General features: G+C 37.0%; 1 protein-coding gene across 1 annotated transcript in view; it reads right to left on the bottom strand.

Moving 5' to 3' along the window:
• CSMD3 (CUB and Sushi multiple domains 3) overlaps positions 1 to 21,658 on the bottom strand; it is a 734,654-nt gene that overhangs the window by 519,174 nt on the left and 193,822 nt on the right. The window contains 1 exon segment of the mRNA XM_067292283.1: positions 1,883 to 2,090. Within this exon segment, the coding sequence (XP_067148384.1) occupies positions 1,883 to 2,090 (208 nt within the window).

The following is a 21,658-nucleotide window of genomic DNA, read 5'->3' as shown; positions in this document are numbered from 1 at the left end:
TGGAACTTCTTGTGTTTCAGTTTGTGCCCATTTCCTCGTGTCCTGTCGTTGGGCACCACTCAAAAGAGTCTGGCTCCATCCTCTCGACACCCTCCCTTCAGATACTTGTACACGTTGATAAGATCTCCTCTCAGCCTTCTCTTCTCCAGGCTAAACAGGCCCAGCTCTCTCAGCCTTTCCTCATAAGAGAGATGCTCCAGTCCCCTAATCATCTTTGTAGCCCTATGCTGGACTTGCTCCAGTAGTGCCATGTCTCTCTTGTACTGGGGAGCCCAGAACTGGACACACTACTCCAGATGTGGCCTCATCAGGGCTGAGTAGAGGGGGAGGATCACCTCCCTCGACCTGCTGGCAACACTCTTCCTGATGCACCCCAGGATACCATTGGCCTTCTTGGCCACAAGGACACGTTGCTGCCTCATGCTTAACTTGTTGTCCACCAGCACTCCCAGGTCCTTCTTGGCAGAGCTGCTTTCCAGCAGGTCAGCCCCCAACCTGTCCTGGTGCTTGGGGTTATTCCTCCCTAGGTGCAGGACCCTGCACTTCCCTTTGTTGAACTTCATGGGGTTCCTCTCCACCCACCTCTCCAGCCTGGCCAGGTCTCTCTGAATGGCTACATAGGTGGCAGTATGAATTGACTTATATTATGAAATACTGTACCCTATAGCTGAGATACAGTGTAGAGACTCCTGTTATACCTCAGAAATATCTTACAAACATCATTTGTAGAAATTGAGACTGTTATTTTCAAAATAATATAACTAGCTAATTTGGGATATTTTATTATAAATTTAAGATTAATTTGTTTTGTTGAGTTTATGTTTTGGGTTTTTTTTTCTCTGTATTGATTAGAAGTGAACAAGACTTTATTGACATGGGCTAGCCAATTTAGCCTGCCTGTTGTGCAGTGCCCTCGTAATGCTTTGTGAAACAGTTAAGAACTTCTTAAGATTTTACTGGAAAGCGTCACGGTTATTTATGATTTTGTATATATCCTCTTCTTTGCAAATCAGCCGTATGTTTAAACCAATATAACAAATACATTTGTTTGTTATATTCAAACATATGTCGTAGTGAAATACTTTCTGAATGGTGTGATACTATGTTACCATAAAATTACCAGGCCAGAAAACCACAACATGCATCATATTTTTTCCAACTGAACTGAATCTGATCTTGAAAGAGATTGTTTACCATTTTATTTATTCTAATTGTTTTATACAATGCAGCTACACTGAGACCAAGAATTGCAGAAGCACACTTGGAAACATTGTTACAACTGCTAAGTCAGCAAAAAACAGAAATCCTCTCTGACGGTAATATCACTAGAAAAAAGCAAATCAAAAACTGCTGTGGCTACTCAGCTCTGGGTAATGTATCGCACAGATCAGGATGGAAATTTCCAGAACCGTGTAACACTGGCCATACCCCCAGGCCCATTACGTTGTGAGACGCTTGAGTGGACAGAAACTCCACCAGGGAAAATCTGTGAGCAAGTGTGACCAGTGCAACTTCACCCAGCTCTGTGCTCAGTCCCCCCTACATGTTGTAAAACTCCCAGAAGGCTCCACAATTCCTTATCAGCACAACACCCATTCTGTTTCTAAATACTTTTTTTTTTTAACACGATAGTGGTTAGGTATACCCACAGACAATAAAGTAAATGAGTCTACAGTGCCTTTCATGTTGATGTTTCACACTTGGAATATATTTGGAAGATATTTTACGGCTGCAATTAAAAAATTGACATTTACGCCATAGTAATTTTTGGTTTTAGCAAGGCCATTGTGTTGACTAAAGCAAAAGAAAGACAAGTTATCCTTTCACATTTTTATCAACTTTTTTTTTTTAAACAAATTAAAAATTACAATAATTGACTTACCATATTGTAGGTGGTTCAGAACCTTCTACTTCCAAGTAATCATATTTTTCTTCCATTTGAAAATCTGTAAATATGAGTGAGATAGTATCGCCAGGTTCTGCCACAATTGTCCATGTGCAATCTGCATTGTTATGGTATTCATTAGGAAAATTGGGGCTGGAGATGATACCACTGGATCCTCTCATAGTTCCTCCACAAGCATCCTCAGCTGTTAAAAAAAATGTAGAATGTCCTTAAAATCACTCCTTAGCAATCCATACTTTCTTACTGAGAAGAAGAGTTTGTTACCTTTTAGATAAACGATTATTTAAGGTTTAACATGTTAGACTTGAAACACTAATGCAAAGTTAGGGTACTAACAAGTAATTGCTTCATATTTCAATTATTTCAAAATTATTATACTGGGTTCAGCAGATATTTTTATAATCTACTTTTTATTATTTTGATTAGCATTGTTCCATTCATTTTACAATGAATGAGATGCAAAAATTTCATGATTTCCTCTTGTGCTTTAACCAAAAATGTTTTCATCAAGCAAATTTAGTTTAATTGTTATCATAGGCAGTCTGACACAAGAAATGCAGCAGCAACATTATACTGAAAAATCAAAGCTCTTCATGGGTAATTTCCTAAATATCAGATGACAGACCCTTTCACAATTAAAATCTTTACATCATAGTTATTTTAATGAGGATAATTTTAATAGATCTTTTGTTTCAAAAACAACTATGGGAATATCTTTTTCATGGTAGCATGTTCTATAACATACAGTCTTGTGCTGAATAAACTCGTAGCATTCATATTGGAGAAGATTTACAAAATCTTCTAACAACAGAACTACTTAGTGATAGTGATATCACATAGTGATTCACAGATCTCATTCTTCAAGAAGGTAAGAGAAAATGACTGATGCTGTGTATCGTCATAAAGGTATATATATGCACCCTGTCTAATATCCCCAAAATTATTTTTGAGAATCTTGTGTCTTTTTTTTGTGAGTCAATAAAATTGACTGTGAGTGTAGTGTTATTACTTTCAGAAATGGAAATACCTTTCAATAGAGCAATATCATGTTTTATCTCAGTAATTTAGTTTGTTACCCAAATGTTTGAAGCGCACCCAAAAAGGAATTTTTTTTCTGCTTAGTTAAAGTGATAACAGGAATAAAAAGTGATCTAAAGCCTGAAATCAGTCAATATTTCTGAAAAGTTAAGAGAAAATTTAAAAAATAATTTTGAAAGAATATAAGATCACTGAACAAAAGTTTTAAAGAATTCCACAACACATGTAATGACTCAGTCCTACCAGGAAGAAATTTCTTAATGACTGTCACACCTCCTAATAGGGTAATTTAGAAATTTAAGATACCAGCTTTTGTTCCTTAAAAATTCTGCTAGATTATTGTATGATCAAATAGACACACTAAAGTAAAAACATTGGATTTAATCTTGCTAATTAAGGAGCACTTTTAGCATTCACTAAATGTAACAAAGTTGAGGAACCTCATCACTTTACAGGCTCAAGTCTTTTACTGTGAAAGGAATACAGTAGTGTATGAAATATATCAATGAAGTTTTGGTTTTGTGATTTAAAGAGAAATCAGAAAATCAAGATCTATTTTCTTCTTTTTAATTATTACTTAACAGAAGTAGTATTTCCATTGAAACAATGGTTAACATACTAGCTAAATGATTTTGAAGGACCTGTACATGTTTATTTAAATATGTTTTATCATTTACTGATCTGAAAAAGTTGGTACAGGTAAATTTTCATAGCTTAATTAATGAAGCTTGTGCCATCTGAGAATAAAAAGAATAATGAGTGGAAAAGGTTTTTGGCTTGCATAAGTTAAAAGGAGAAGACTAGGAGTACTCATAAAAGACTAAAGACATTGGAATAACTTTCCTTTAGACTCAAAAATAAAAGGGCTTTGGAAAAATATTGTACTACAGAACTCATTATATTTATTTTCTATAAATGAAATGGAGAGAGAAATCTATCCTAGTTCCCAGCAATCTAAAAGCTGTTCATTAAAAATGTTGCTATACTATGCTAATACTTAAAAGAATAAATAAACAAACAGAGTGACTATGTTTAAAAACAGAGGCTGAGTCAGTGAGCATGTCTGCTATTTCTGAACCACATCTGTTTAGAGATTTTTGCCAAAATGAATTTTTGCTGCCATCAGCAAAACATGAACCAGACACAACATGATGCATTTTGTTCTGATTCATGAATCAACACTTACTACAAATAAAAAGGATAGTAACTACTTTTAAATATAACCAAAAGCACACCAGATATCTTCTTAGCATTTGTAATGCAAACATTAGCTTGATAAATGAGAGAATTACTGTGCTCGGTTCCTATATCCCTCCATCTACAATATCATTTAATTGTTATTTATTTGGCTTCAATCTTGCAGGCAAATCCTCATAGCCAAAACCTCACAGCTGGGAAGACATCAATTGCCTTGAACATGTTTGGTGCCTTAAGTTGTGAAGCCACTGGAATAGAGAATCCATCTTCAACTGTACTATAAAGTGACAAGAACTGTTCTTTCTCATATTGAAGTTGACAAGTTCTGCCACTGACTTCAAAGTGCATGGTGCCCTGACTAATAAAAGAAAATTTAATAATCATTTATATACAATCCTCTTTTAACACCTGAATTTCTATCACTTTCATAATTGCTTCGATGTCAGTTGTGAAACACAAACAAATAACTGATAGGAAAAATTCATGAAGAATAACAGTTCCCCATCTTCGCCACTGTGCAACGAGTCCAACAATAATACGTGATCAAGACAGAAAGAGAGGAAAGGTAATGCTTGCAGTGATTTCTGTACAGAACTCTGAGAAACTCTATACATTTCTCTGTCTTACAACTCTGCAAGACCTGTGTGAAACCACTTAGCACCAATCCTCAAAGATACTTAAGTACCTAACACTGCTCAGCTTCAATGCGATCAAAAGGCAGTATCTAAACAGCAGTTAAGCACCTAAATTCCTTGCAAGAATTGCTTATCACTCCCTGTTCTTTTGATTTCCAGTTATGAAACAGGGAGAACAATATTCAGAGGAATGGTGAGAAAACAATACTTTTGTAAGATTTTGAGACAATCCGACATTATGCTGCTAACAGTTCTAAATATCCAACAAGCAGAGATGAGATTTTAAAAAACATTCTACTTTTGAAATTCCTACTCAATATTTTCAAAAAGCAAATTAAATTTATTTTGTCATGAATTTAGAAAATTTATCTAACCTACAAACTTGCAAATGCGATATGAAGGCATAAATGCAAAAAATATGCAGATTGCCAAGATGTCATTTTTGCAAACATACTTCTCTGATCTTAACCATATGTTGAAAGGGGAAGATTTTTCAAAGTGATATGCAAGTGGGGACTTGGCTTAGAAAAGCTTTTCAAGGTATTAAGAATTCAAATTAGGTTCTATATTTGAATATGCATGAGGGCTCATGCAGAAGGAATATCTCTGATACTGTGATGATGTGTGTGACGATTATAAGAGTACAAAAGTTTGGGTTTTTTTTTTTTTTTACTTTTTTCTGGGCATAGACAAGTTATTATTTATATACATACACACATGCCACATTTTTTCTTCTGAATAAATCCCAGCAAGAAAGGAAACATTTGAGTAATTCCTCATGAAAATTAATTTCATATAATTTTATATTGTATTCTCTAAATCAATTACCATCTTCTTTGTATGCTGTTCCTTGTTGGTTTTTCATAATGAATTTTCAAAATGCATATATTTATTTATTTAGTCTTCTCTTAGTTTATTTTTAAATGTAAATACCTGCTTATTCCTGTAGGTTTCAGTGATATTTACAATAATGTTACATAAGCATTGAACTGCAATTTTCAAGAAGAGTGATGATCAAAGACAATCAATGTTATCAGTGATTTATGGACCCTGCAAATTCACTGCTTTCAATGAGAATTCAATGAGATTGCATAGTAAATCAAGTTTTAATTTGGCACACAATGTATCATGTCATCTAATCTAACTAGATATTTATAGGATTTTGGACAGTTAGAATTAAGTGCATTACTCCACTGTTCACAGAATAATAGGCATTTCCATTACCAAGTCTTGAAAATCAGATGAGGAGAAAAAAAAGAGTATAGCAACTTTCCTAGTTTAAACAGTGATTTTTACAATATCTAATAAAAGTTTTGAGCAAGTTAAGCTGCTTCTGGAGGAACCCGTCAAGAAAGGCTGAGTGCTTTTGAGAGGACCTGTAGCAGTTCCTCTGTACATTGATCTTAGCTGCACAGACTCTATGAACTTCATGGGATAGCATTCACTCGCTGTACTTCAGGCACAACCCCAGTTGTAGTGTTGTTTGCTATCCGAATTTTAGAGAGTCTTTTATTCCAGACAATTTGGCTGAGCAGTCTAAAGGAATTAACAGTCTATTTCTCCCACTGAAGCACTTAACAGTCATATTAATTATTGCTCTTAAAGATCTATGCACATTAATAACACCTAGCACTTATAACTTTCATCTGAAGATCACAGAAGATCTTTACATTAGAAAGCATTGAATTCTTTCAGAAACTCCAGTGTTTTTAACAGAATGTATAACAGATAAACAGATAACATGAATGATGTATGGGCATTTCAGAAATACTATTTTTTCTAGTTTTACTTTAGTAAGGTCACTATAAGATTAATAAGTCAAATTCTACTGTAACTTTCAAATTCACTGTAGCTGCTGTCCACTATGTTACTAGTGTAAAATACTTCTCATATTTGAAAGAAACATGATCAGAACAAAGAGGGAGAATATTGGGGAGAGACAACTGGAGTAATAACTTTCAGTTACGTCTATGCCATTATTGGTGAGAGAGTCATAGCTGTGTCTCCATCTACACCAAGAAATCTCAGGCTGCTACATGAGACTTTGAGAGTCATTGCCAGATAATTTAACCTAGACTACTCCCTCCAGTTTTTAACCAACCATGAGAGAAGAATGATGAACAGCTACACGAGAGAGTCACTCTTCTGCCATGTTTTCCGAAATTGCATTGTACAGTCTTAGCTGTCAGCAAAGGATGTGGGCCATACAATACAATAAGAACATAACATTCCATAATAAATAAATCCTCATCCTATTAGTGTGGTTAAAAATGACTTTACATGCCTCTGCACATTCCTCTGCATATGTGGGATGCATACACATGTATCCATGTGGTTACACAAACTCTACCCATCCACAGTATTTTCTTTCAAGCTCAGATGTCTTAATTGATGTCTTACTGTAAAGATTTCTGTTGGGCAGTTAAAAAAAAACAGAGTCCCTGAAAAAATACCATTCTCCACTCTATAACCTCATATTTATCATTAAAATATAAATGAACCACTTATAGACATAAAATAATTATGTGCAAAGTGAAGCATAATTCTAAGTATTTTCTTACTAAGTGGAGCCTATTGCTTTTTACATCTTTCTGAAACAGTTCTTGATTATTTGATGCAATAAAATTGAATGGAAATGGAAGTGGAAATATAATTATGTAGATTATACTTTCTGATATTTTTCCAAGACCACAACCCTTTAGCTGTAATCCAGATTCTGACAGAAAAAATGTTTTGTATAAAATTCTGCCAGTGTTATTTAAATAAGATTTTTAACCATCAATCATATTCATATTCAACATGATAAAGAAAATGAGATTTTCCCCTCTAGGCAGTAAGTCCTTTGGCATGAGAAAGCAAACAGTTCTGTCTGGCTATTAAAAGGGCAGCACACTTTTAGCTATGAGTTAAGTTATCTAAACACCTCAGAATCAGAATGCAGCTTTTTTTTTCTCCTGAGGAGCTTCTCCTTTTTTGTTACTTCTGAAAGTTTGTCAGAGGTTAGCACTAAACTTAAAAAAAAAAAAAACCCTCTCACCTAGATATCAGCCTCAGAGATCACAATTTAGGAAGAGTTTTTTGTGTTTTTATTAGGGTCTTATAATGAATATTTTATATATTACAGAGATATTTTGTACAGATTTTTTTTCTTCCTGTGTTTATTGACTGTTTTTGGTGAAAGTCAGAATTTTCTTCATTTGAATAATATAACTACAGAAGTATTTTATCTTTAATGTTTTCCTCTTTGAATGTCTGTATTTTTATGCATTCAGATTTTTTTTTACAGTGCATGGCATAGAGAAGCCACTTTATATCATGTTTTGAACTTAATTTTCCACAAGTCTGAATTTGCTGGTTTATCTGTCAGCAACTTTCACAAATTTCCAATGTCACACTTGGCCAGTGCTTAATCCAATGTTCTTATATACACTCCAGCTTTGCAATTTTCTGCATGTCCTATACTCCTTTCATAAAATCCAACGTAGAATGAGTTTCTTATTAAGTTCCTTCACTGGCTGGGCTACAGATCAGCAGCAGAAAAGAAACTAACAGGCTGAAGTAGAATGCCCCTTAAAAAAATTAAGCATGGTTAAAAAGTCTGTAGTATAATAATCTGATTATGAAATGCAGATGAACAAAGCAATAAATTACATAGGTAGTCACAAAAATGTTGTAAGAAGCTACACAGGCAATCCCATTTCATAGCAGAGTTTCCTGTGTTCCAGGTACTCCTCTGCACAGAGTACAACATTTATTCCTTATGTTCCCTGCCTGCCTTTTTTTTTTGAAGAGTCTGAATCCACCCATTGCAGCACTCCAGTTGTGCCAGCTGTCCTGTTTCAGCTCTGTGATTTTAATAATGTCAAAAGTCTGTGATTGCATATGGATTTACAATTCCTGTTTGTTTCCTGTGCTGCATACGTTTGCGTACAGGCACTCGAGACGCAACTCTGGTCACCTTTCTCTCTCCAGAAGAGCGTGAGAACCTCGCCCATTGCCCTGTCCTGTGCACATCTCCCTGGCCCCTCTTCCCTCATTTATTTATAAGCTTTGGTCAACAACCCAATGAACCTAATTTAAAACTCTCATTAGGTTAGCAGGCTTGTTGGCAATTGTGCACTTGCCCCATGAAATAAAAACTAATTATTCAACCAGTTTAACTTATTCTTTACAATTGTGTTGCATTCTGATGTTCAGAGTCAGAGAATAAATTCATTGGTCTTTAAAATAGGAATAGAGAAAACAGTATGTAGTGTGCTGCATAATGCATTTACATTTACTTTCATTTAATATTCTAATATAGTTTTAAAGTGCAAATATGTTGAAGGATATATGTGTACGTAAATATTATTTCTGAGAAACATTTATACACTTGGACTTTCTTCACACCTGAAATAATCAAAAATGTTGTCCCTTCCTCTTAATTTCTCTTAGAATATTCTTATAGTTTTCAGAAATGTAAATAAAATACTTGCAAAGCATATATCAACTGAAGATCTTTAAAGATAGTTTTGTTGAAGATTTGTCATCAATGACTTAAACTGATCCTGCTTTTGAAGGAAGGGACATAAGGGATTTCTTGAGGACATAAGGAACCCTAATTTTTTATGATTTTGGGTTGTGATTTGTGCAACTCACACAGAGGTTTTAGATCCCAGATAAACCCAAGGATGATTATAAGATGACATGATTCACATCCTCAAATCCTTGGTTTTGCACTTTTATGTTCAATAAAGCTGCAATATTTATACAGATTTGACAGCCAGCAAAAAATCAAATAATTGATTCTGTAGCTAAAAAGGTGAGGAAGCTCAGGAGCTTAAACTGTGCTCTACCAGAAGTTAAATGGAATATATTCTCAGTAAATTGTCTCCTAGCATGCTGCTTTTGAGACAGAACCACAAAAATGAACTATACCAGTGGGAAAACACTACCAACACCCACACAGTTTGTGCCTGTTTGGAGACATCATGTTGTGAATATAATTTAGCTGGATTATACTCTCATACAGGTTTTCCAGCAGGAAAAGTAACCATTTTCTAGTAAACATTGCACAATTATCTCATTTATTATTTTATGTATAAAGAAGAAAAGAAATGTGTAAATAGAGATACGAAAAATCTTGGCATATTAAAACCAATAGCTTTTTTACAAAAAACATAAAAGATATGCAGTCTCCTGAATTCTTATCTGTATTCTAGGGAAATATCATACGTCATTTGGTTAATGGCTAACTTGGTAAAAAGGTGGTTCATTTTTTAATTTTCTGTTCTTCTAGACTGAAGACTTGAAATATGATAGATCAACTCACACGTATATCTATCAAAAGTAAGATAACCTACCAATCTGTAACTCAGCCAACATTTCTTTTAGTGCTGTTTCCCAGCAACAGAGAATGAAATGCATATTTTTCTCACGTAAAAATGAAGTTTTGGGGGGAGTTGGTACTTTTACTGCTTACAAACAAAACCAAGTAATTTATATCAGCATACTTAAAGTGGCCTTCCTTGTGTGAGCACAGTAGACAAATTTAAATGGAAGAGACTTCTTGCTGATCATCCTATTTCCAATTGCTTCATGAAAAAATAATGCCTAACAGTTCTTCTTCAGTGTTAAATTAAGTTCTTATTTCAGCCCTAATAGTTCTAAAGCCTGATTTTTATGGTCTGAGTGGCTGAGGGACAGAGGATTTAACGTTAAATTCATTTAAAAATGAAATACAGGGGAAATCAGAAATGAATTTAGTAAATGGTTCAGCCAAAGAAGAGGGAAAAAAGACTTACAAAGTGAAATATTTCAATTCATCAATTTGAAAATAACTGATTTTTTTCCTAATTATTTTTAATAACTGCAAAGAACAGGATTTTTACTTTCATTCTGAAATGTAATTTTGTCTTTAAAATTCACCAAACTCGCAAAACATGAGAGATGATCTAAAACATATTATTTGTGATTAAAAAAAAAACACTGGGGATCTTCAGCATTTTTTCACTTCTTAATAAAGAAACTAAAATATCAGTTCGACCATGACTGATTTTTTCTTCTTGTTTTGCAGTTTAGCCTGTGAACCTAAGATAATTATTCACACAGCTGAGACTGGGATACTGCTCTGTCACAAAGAGGATTATGCTAATGAACAGCATAAGAATGTGACTATTATTGGAAATAAGTATGTCAAGTGGTACCTCTTGTATTTATCTGTTGGTAAGTTACTGTGTAAAACAAGTTCGGTGCTGTTCTGTTAAAATGACGTGGTGAGGCTGCCTAGAAGATGGCTGGGTGGCTCACACGGCCACAGAGCCCTGTGGTACCCGACCGTGGTTGCCAGGAGGAGAAGTTTGCTCCTTGCTTGAGACCAGCTGATGGCTCTGACCTGGAGGAACCTTCTCAAATGCAGAGTGCAGCAGGCAGGATGCAGGAGCCCCACCAAGAAAGGATTGTCTGCAAAAGCAGATAGAGATACTCCAGGAAAGAGCAGCAGGCTACACAGCTATACCATAGTGGCACTGAAAGAAAACCTTCTCTGAGACCTGAAGAGGAGTTTGCTGTGATCTGGGAAACTGCTGAAAGTTGCTGAAGTGAGAGCAAGCTGAAGGGAAGGACAAATCTTTCAGAGTCAGGGTGGAAGGGGGAGATCCATTTTCAATCTTCTTTTTATGGTTTTGTTCCTGGAAGCATCTAGAACACTGCATCCAGTTTTGGGATTCCTGTGCAAGAAAGAAGCTGATAAACTGGAGTGAGTTCAGCAAGGGCTGCTGACATGGTTGAGAGCTGGAGCACTTTGTCCTGAGAGGAGAGGCTGAGGGAGATGGGCTGGTTCAGCATGGAGAAGAGGCTGCTTTGGGGGGACCTAACAGCCCCCTGGTACTTAGAGGGAGATAATTGAGAGGACAGAACCAGGCTCTTCACAGTGATGTGTGGAGGACAAGAAGCAATGGGCATAAACTGAAACAAGAGAAGTTCAGACCTTTCCTTCTCCAGACCTTCTTCTCCTATAAGGAGAAACTTTCTCACATTGAGAATAACCAAGAAGTGGAACAGATTACAGAGAAGTCTGTCAACACACAATTTCTGAGATCTGAATGTTGCCCAGACTTGAATTTCTTCCTTGCTACAATTTGCTTTCTGCCTTTAAACACTGTTTTAAAATATACTATTGCTTCATCTCCAGCCGAAGCGCCTCCTTGTCATCTCAAAAGCTGTGCTTCCCCCCCAAAAAACATATTTTAGTAAATATTTAAATATTTCAACTTCTGAATTCCCTTTTTGCCACATATTATCACATTGGATACATTGGGGAAAAAACAGAATGGACTTTATTGTATTAAACCCAACAAAATATAAATGATTTTGTTAATGTTTTAATGAAATATTTACATGCATTTGAAATTGCAGTAAAAATGTTCTTTTACTATTCTCTTGGTGTATACCATATAAATCACTGAAGTCTATTTTATTGTCAGGTAAATTTTGTTGCAGATACTCCTGTTGTTTTTATTAAAAACACCTCATTAAGATTTTGTGGAATTCACATTGTTGCATTAAAAAAAAAAATCAATTTACAATTAAGTTGACAGGTACCTGTTAGAAAAATTGCTCTTATCTCAAAAATCTCTGTGCGTTGTACACAGGAATACTTGAGGATATGATGGACATATTTTAAGCTTGAATCAGAATTATCACTTGACAACTCTTAAATTTTATTAGCTGTTCTTATGTGATTTTCCTCTAAAAGAGAGCAAATCTCAAAGCATCAACTCTACATATCTGCCAGATATGCAGAAGAAAAAAAACATGCTTAGCCAAAGGAAGACACACACCTTATAAGATTTTTGCCATCCTGGGTCCAGATAATGCCTTTACCTAACCGAGACGCTTAAGCTGGGAGCAATCACCTTAGACTTCGAGTCAGAAAAAAGAGTAAAATCTAGCATCTCTCTCTTTAGTCAGTATGAGAGGTTGTGTACAGGTGATATCTCCTTTTCTGTAGCGCCTATAGAGAAAACCTAATACGGCTACACACCTATGACCTCCCTTCATACATTGGTACATTTTGATGAAATAAGTGTAAGACTCCAAGGAGATAATAAAACAAGTGTCCTCTTTTTCTCCACCCTAAGTTATCTGTTCTAATGCACTTAGGAGTTATGGAAAAATTTAGAATGTGTCAGACCTGAATAATAGATACAATATGATTTTTTTTTTTAACCTAATCTGTAACCAAATTCTTAAGGTGGGACAAAATTCTTATCTGACTTCATGACACTGTGAGTTGGAAGGTAAATTTGCAGGCTTACTCAGTCTCTTAATATTAATAAATAATACTGAAAATTTCACTTTTCAAATCAATTGTCACAGTTCCTAGAGAAAACTGCTCAGTTTAGGTATCTTATGGAGTTACCTGTTTGGGGTAGCTTGTTTCAAAAGACCTAAATGGACAGGTCTAGAAAATTCTTTCTGTTTTTATTTTTCCTATTCTTTGAATTATGAGAGATTTCCTGGGATAGAGTGTTTTGATGTTGTAACTGCGCAGCCTGTATTTGCCATTGCTAGTAACAGGCCATAAGCTTTGTAGTGAGCTTGCAAGGCCTCAGGACTGAGGCTTGTCAGGCCTGCTCTGTGTGGAATTTTCTTGGCCTGACTGCAGCTCTTTTTTCCATTGCTTTAGCTGAGACATCAGTTTCTCTAATTGACCAGATGTCTACACCTGCTTTGTTTTACTTTTGCTTATCTTTGAGTATTAAACCGTATTTTTATATATATATATATATATATATATATATATATATATATATCAGTAACAAGCAGTTGTTCTGTGCAGAAGGAGACACTTATGACTAACATCATGATGTAGTATATTACAGGCCTGGTGCAATAGCAGACACCTTGAGAAGTGGAGACATAGATGCGGAATAGAGGACTGCAGACATGGGATGATAGGAGATGGCGCACAGGCTCAGCTCTGGAGACCCCATGGCTATAAACAATTCACCCATGGTCAGTTAAAGAAATGCAGATGTGCAGCTGGACAAAACTGTTTTTAGGGGTAACAAAGAGAACAACGAACAGGTATCTAACACACATAGAAGGCACCATATATAGAAAATTTAGATGTAGCATGGAGCTGTAGACCAATGAAGAAAGAGCAAAGGTGTAAAAGCACGTTAGCAAACATAAAAATGGCTCCAAATGGATGCTAGAGTGAGGAAGAAGGAACCAGCAGTGTGAGTATTATATTCCTCCTAGTGAAGGGGTCCAGATGCTGACAACACTTGTAACACCCTCACCACTACCAACAAAATGAAACCACCAGTCTTAGGACCCAGAGGAGCAACAGAAGGGTGAACATAACTTCAGGAAACGGGATAGAATGAAGTACATGTATAACAATTTTAACTGCATTATTATACTTTTTCTGAATCAATTAGACCTGGACTAATAGTGATTAGACTTTTAAGATTTCCATTATGCTAACAATAAATTCTTGGTTTTACTTATATATAAGGTGTGCTTCCTCTTTACCCATAAACAAGATTTGGAGTGTAACATTGTGTCTTCAAAGAGGTGTTTTTACATATAAGAAATTATTGCTATAAGTTATACTTAAAATAAGCTGGTGGTAAATGGTATTTATTTTACTTACAATAATGTAAACTTTTTTTAAATCTCATTTGCAAGGATTGTGCTATTTGGCGAGCAGAATCAGAAAAACGTTTTAATATGCAATAAATAAAATACATTTTAAAAAGTTTTAATAATTTGGATTTGTTTGGGTAGAATATCCAATCTTTCACTACACAAAAGGAGGTTATAAAGAAGACAAAGTCACACTCTTTTCCAAGGTGCACAGCCAAAAGACACAAGACAGTGGTCACAAATTGCAACATAGAAAATTCTAGTTAGACATAAGGAAAACCATTCTTCACTATGAAAGCAGTTAACCATTGGATCAGGCTACCCAGGGGGGCTGTGGAACCTCCCTCCTTGGAGATTTTCAAAATTCAAGCTCAACCTTATCTGTCTTTAAAGTTAGCCTTGCTTTAAGAGGTATGTTGGATTTGATATCTTCCCACATGAGTTCTTCTCTCATTTCTGTGATAGCTTACAGAGAGGAAAGAACAATAGCAAAAAAAAAAAAAAAACTCCAAAAAACAAAGCCTGAGGAACATGTGTATTGTCAGAATTAACTTACTGTTTTACAATCTCCCTGCACGTAATCTAGTACAGTATCTAGAGCAAGATCAGAGAAAAAAAAGCACTTCCCATTGTTTCATTTTCATCTCTCTCAACCACGTTTAAAATTGTAGTTTTTCCTCAGAACAAGTGCATTAACTTTAAGTTTTATACTGTCCAGTGGGGAAAGGATTGCAATGTGTACATCTTCAGTCATTTTTAACTTTGCTATAGAAATTTTGGAATAAGGCCACTTAAAGCTTTTTTGTGTACACCACCATACAACCAACTCATTACTTTCTTACATTACTTTCAGTATAGGAACTTAGTGGGAAGAGAATCTGACATATTTTTCATTGTCTATTCCTTTGAGCCTTCTGGTCTCATGACAACTGGATTACAGGGAGTATGCAACTTTTTAAAAATACTTTTATGAAAAAAATGCAAATGTTCATCAAAATATCCTTCTAAAATGAACAATTCCATATAATCAGGTTTGTAATACAGATAAACAACAGTGTGCAGTTTTTCCAAGCCCTATGCAAATCAGGAAGCATGATTGCTGCTTCACATCTGTTACCTCTTTTCTCCTGTAATGTTAAGTTCACTTTAAAAGGATCTTCCTTTTATCCCAGCATAAAATGGCTAAGGATAACAAAATGCTTTCAAGAGTTCAGAGTTGCGATTTTGGTACTTGCTTAATTATGCAGAGAACTTAAAATTCAGCCCTCTTGAATGTGATCTGTGACTACTGCTTCCCCAGAAGAGAGAAGAAGGACTTGACCTCTTCAAGAGATGTTTTCTCAGCCAAGTTATGACTGCTCTGTCAGCTCTTTTATCTTGTTTGCCAAAATTTATCAAACTTAAATTAACTCTGCTTCCATTTCAAAAGTTCACAGACACATTCAGATTTGGAAAACTAAAATCAGAACTTGAAGGAAAAGATTTTTACATGACAGAAGTGTTTAGAAAAAAGAGTTTCAAACTTCTGTTTGAGGGATGTACAAAGAAGTTTTTCAAGTAGAACTTGTGTACACCTTCTTCCTCTATCCAAATGTCTCTGCCACTCACGTCTCTTCCTCCCACCAAAGAGTTCTAATGTTACACTCAGAATCTTCTTACATGCAAATAGGAATACACTATATATATGCAGCCAAGAAATTATTTTTGGTCCAATTAATGTTTTAACAGTCTAATAATCCAAATTATCTAATGAGTACAAAGAAACCTTATTAACAACAGCTAACATTGTTGTACATGACCATTCTGGGACCTACTCCTTTTCTCTGGTGTTATGTTCCCTCCCAATGTCCCTCTGGGTCCAAAAGTTGACACTTTGGTCTTCAAACAAAATGAAGGAAGGGGAGCGTTTACGACAAGTTATCAGCTTCCTCCCTTCCCTGGGAGAAATGTGATGTTCATGTGGAGTTTATTTTTATCTGTTTTCTTTTCACTGTCTACCTCCTTCTGATCACCTCCCAGATGAAGTTTGAGAGTTGCACATAGCCTCTCCTACCCCAAATGAACACCAAAGGCTATTGTTTGGTACACGGTGCTACCTAGCTTTCTTAGATATCTGCTAGGTGTGGCTGTCATGGAGGTTAGGCTCAGACAGGTCAGGCAGTAGTCACTTGACCACTAGAAAATTGGTAAAACAATATAAATTCAGCTCAGCTCTAGGTAAAAATCATGTTTACTGGGCTACATTGTCCTCATATTAAGAAGTCTTCAGGGATGAACTACCTGCAAGCCCATAGAGGATCATCATGAACAGCCTGAGAAGTTTCGCTGACTGTCTTCCCAGCTAAATTGCAGTGAGTAGATTCACCGTGTTTATCACTATCACAAATTACTTACACTATTAGGAATTTTTTTCATGTTACAAAGTCATTTAGAAAGATTTTTAAATGCATAGAAGCTTAAAGTGTAAATTACATTAATATGAACCTTTGATTAATATTTTCTGATACTTCTTATTAGGTTACTTTCCTTATTTGCAGCCTTTTCTTTATTTACTGAAAAACAAACAAGCTAGTATTCATTAATGAGGGGCTAAGACTGTCCTTCCACAAAACAAAAAAATTACAGAATTCAGATGCTAATAAATACCATCTTAAGTCTAATTAGAATTAGATACTTAGGACTGGCTTTATTCATTCCATGTGAGTACACTGGTTAATTAAACATAATACTAAACTGTATTATATTATATTATTGAATGATAGGCAGACTTAGGGTTCTGTCAAAGAAGTCTGATAGAGGCACTGAGATACTCTCCATTCAGTCGTGCCTTCAAGAGCAGAGAAACAGGAAGATCAAAACAGTCTCTGTGCTTGCATTTCACTTTTTAATTTGCTACAAGGAATAGATGTGTGCAAGCACTGCTGTGCTACACAGTTTATCACAAAAGGCAAAGAATTGCATCTTCAAGACATAGATGCACTTTGAAGGATGCCGTTTATCACGGTGCCCACAAGTTCTGCACTGGTTCCCCCCATGTGCACTGTCAGCACTGAGATGGGATGTTACACTTGTTTATAGCAATACGGTAAGTAGAAGAAGGGTTATAAAATATGGACAAGTGCAACTGTTTTTGTAAACAAATGTTTGGATATGGACAAATGCTAATAGTTCCTATTTCTCTGTATTTCCCCTAAAAACAAGTTTTATTGCAGAAAGAGAAGGTCTTTGCTTCAGGTCTTCACTGGCCACATGTTCTTATTTTTGAGGTGTTTTGTACTGAGAATGAAGAAAGTGTGCATATTGTACTGGACTGCAATTTAAAGTTGTGCTCATATGTATCTTATTCAGTATATTCTAGTGTTCAGAAGTTTGAGCTTCTGCTAAACTCAGAGTTCCAGAAGTGTGTGAAACATCACTAAATCTGCACAATTCTGCATAATAAAGGACTGTGGTGCTGTTTGTTTGCTTTTTTTTTTTTTTTTAATTCCAGTGAATTTTATTCGGGGGAAGAAGGAAGGTTAAGGAAAATGCAGGCATCACTGAAAGAAATATTGCCTTTGGAATACAATAGTGTTGATACAGACAGCTATTTTTTTCACAGGGATTTACAATTTTGGTTGCTTTGGCTACCTACAAAAGATTTCCATGCAATAATCCTCTGCTGCATACTTTGTTAGCATGGATTTTGATAATGCTCATGTTTTAAAAAGGCTAGAGAATTAAGTTTCTGAAAAGGAAAAAAATCAGAGCACAGTTCAAAGCCCTGACAATTTTTTTCCATCCTTGTTTCAGTATGTCAGAGCATTCGAAAGAAAATCAATATATTTCTTTCCAACTGCATTCCTTCCCTCACAACATATCTCCAAGCATTCCTGCCTTTCATTCAAATTTAATTTAATACATCTTCTAAAAAAATGTTCCTTATGTCTGATGCTTTTGTAGAGAGGCACAATATTCGTAAAGGGGAGAGGAAAAAGGTGTTGAAGAGAGCAGCAAGGCTAAGCTCATTTAACTCTGCTGTTCAACAGAGCTCTGTATTTTCCAATTTTTCTTTTCCTGTTAGATAATCAGTGCTTATTGGCAAATTCATGCAGAAATCTCTAGGTGAAAATCCTTATTGGGATACTACCATGGAACATCCTACTTGACCCAGAGTAAACTGCTTCATCAAGGCTTTAGTGGGTTCCATGAACTAATCAAGATAAATGACAGTGCAATGACAGAAAAGGTGTTGCTAACTATGTTTTAAGACCTTATGTGCATAAAAATTCCAGAGAGATACCAGTGAACTAATAATAAAAAAAAGAAACTGATGATTTTCTAAAATAAAAACTTACCAATCTGGTCTGCTAAAGCAAGCCTTAAAGACATAAAAAGTAGTAATATGATCAAGCAAGGGATAAGGTTCTTCAGAATTTGCATTTTGGAAACGTGTTCTGCTCAAAACATCTTTATAGAAATCCTGGTTTTGACTGTTCTGTGTAGTTATTTACTTGAGCATAAGAAACAGAGAAAAACAAACAAACAAAAAGCATTTGGAAAGTTCCTTGTAGGGGATTTATTCATGGTGTTTAATTAAAAAAATGGTTTCTTAGTCAATTTTGCAAATACCAGATGCCTGAAATTCATTAAATACCTGAGATCCTATATGTACTTATAGGAAATCTAATTATTTTATTGTAATATTATTTCTCAAACCATTTTAACAAAGTTTTCACATGAGCTTTTAACTTAATCGTTAATCTATAATGGTATTCATGGACTGAAGGAGGCACAGGCAGTCTGTGCTTATTGGATTGGGAAATGGAGACTCCCATGATGGCGGAGGCTGGAAGCTGGTGCCTCCTGCCACGAGGAGGTTCCTGCTCCCCCTGCAGATCTGTGAGTACAGAACGGTTTCATTGCCCTCATAGCAGACCTGAGGCTGCCAGTTCAGTCCAAAGCAGCATCGGAGCCTGCAGAGCCCAAGCCACATAGCAGTAGCACCAGGAGGAAGCCAAGAGAGGTAGTAGTGGGAGACTCCTCCACACAGGGGCAGAAACCCCAACCTGCCATCCTGACCTGCTGTCTGGGGAGGTTTGTTGCTTCCTGGTGTTTCAGATCAGGGACATTGTGGACAGACTGCTGAGGCTTGTCCAAGTCTCAGATTATTACGCCCTGCTGCTTTTTCATGTGGGCACCAACAACACTGCCAGGGGAGACCTGGAGTGCATCAAGGGCATCAGCTACATGGCTCTGTGGGTGAGGGTCAAGGACATGGGGGCCCAGGTGGTTTTCTCCTTGATCCTGCAGTGAGGAAGGGCTTGAAGAACGGGCAGGTCACATGAGTCAACACCTTGTTGTGTAACTGGTGTTGACCAGAGGGATTTATTTGGCTTTTATCACCATGGGACTGTGTTTGAGTTCAAGGACTACTTGGGAGAGATGGGATCCACCTGACAAAGTGCGGCAAGAGTATCTTTTCCAGTAAGATGGCCAATCTGGTGAGGAGAGCTTTGAACCAGAAATGATGGGGGAGGGAGCTGACAATTCACAGCTGAGTGAGGCAGCAGTGGACCAGCACAGCAAGCAAAGGGTGCAGTGATGTCGGCATGAGAGACCTCATAATCAACAGGTCTGAAAGGAAGTCACCTCAAGTGTATGCACATAAATAATTATGTGCCTACAGGACAGCGTTATGGGGAAAGCTCTTATACATTTTCTGGGAAACAAGCATGACTAGGTGCCTTTCTGAACTGCTTGTACACTAATGCATGCAGTATGGGGAACAAACAGGAGGAATTAGAGGTCTGTGTACAGTTACAGGGCTATGATTTCATTGGATCAAGGAGTTGGGGTGAGATAGCTCACACAACTGGAGTGCTCCAATGGATGAACAGGGTTTTTATGAAGGACAGACCAGGAAGATGAGGAAGGGAAATTGTGCTTGACATGAGAGAGCAGCTGGAGTGTATGGAGCTCTGCCTTGAGATGAATGATGAGCCAGCTGAGAGCTTATGGGTCAGGATTAGAGGGCAGGACAGCATGGGTGATGTCATGGTGGGTCTCTGCTACAGACTGATTGGGAAAGAGAAGGAGATGAGGCCTTCTTCAGACAACTGGAAGAAGCCATGGGAGGCTATAACCAGCAAAATGTCAGTTGGAAGGGCAACATAGCAGGGCATAAGCAATCCAGGAGGTTGCTGAAGTGCACTGAGAACTTCCTAACAGGTGATCAAGGAGCCAATGAGAGGAGATGCTCTGCTGGACCTCGTACTTACAAACAAGGAAGGACTGTTTGGGGATGTGATGGCCAGGGGCAGCCTTGGCTGCAGTGACCAGGAGATGATGAAGTTCAGGATCCTGAGAGGAGGGAGCAAGACTAAAAGCAGGATTACAGCCCTGGACTTGAGGAGAGCAGGCTTTGGCCTGTTCAGGGACCTGCTTGGAAGAATCCCATAGGCTATGGGCCTGGAAGGAATAGGGGTCCAAGAAAGCTGGTTGATTTTCAAGGATCACCTCCTCCAAGCTCAAGAGTCATCCATCTCAACAGGCAGAAAATCAGTCAAAGGCAGCGTGAGGCCTGCATGGACGAACATGACAAAACCTCATGACAAAAAACTCAAATATGAAAAACTCAAACACAAAAAGGAAGTGTACAAGAGGAGGAAGCAGGGACAGGGACACTGTCCAAGCATGGAGGAATGGTGTTAGGAAAGCCAAAGCTCATCTGGAGTTGAACCTGGTGAGGGACATGAAAGGCAACAAGAGAGGCATCAACAAGAGACAGGCATCTCAGCAGCCAAAGGAAGACTAGGGAAAATGTGGTCCCTTTGCTCAATGGGGCAGGAGACCTGGTGACAAAGGACACAGAAAAGGCCAAGGTACTCAATGCCTTCCCTCGCCTCAGTGTTCATTGAGAAGATTGGCCTTCAGGAATCCCAGGCCCCTGAGACCAGAGGGGAAGCCTGGAGCTAGGAAGATTTACTTCCTCTCAGTGTTGGAGGATCAGGTTAGGGAACGCTTAAACAAACCAGACATGCACAAGTCCTTGGGATCTGATGGGATGCACCCATGACGGGATGCTGGGGGAGCTGGTTGATGTCATTGCAAGGTCACTCTTGATAATCTTTGAGCTGAGGGAGGTTCCTGAGGACTGGAAGAAAGCAAATGTCTCTCCTATCTTCAGGAAGAGCGAGAAGAAGGATCTGGGGAACTACTGTCTGGTCAGCCTTCACCCTGGGAAGGTGATGGAGCAAATCCTCTT

This window comes from Apteryx mantelli, chromosome 2 (genome assembly GCF_036417845.1).
Source record: "Apteryx mantelli isolate bAptMan1 chromosome 2, bAptMan1.hap1, whole genome shotgun sequence".
Taxonomy (NCBI): Eukaryota; Metazoa; Chordata; class Aves; order Apterygiformes; family Apterygidae; genus Apteryx; species Apteryx mantelli.
This window is presented reverse-complemented; position numbering and strand designations above follow the sequence as displayed.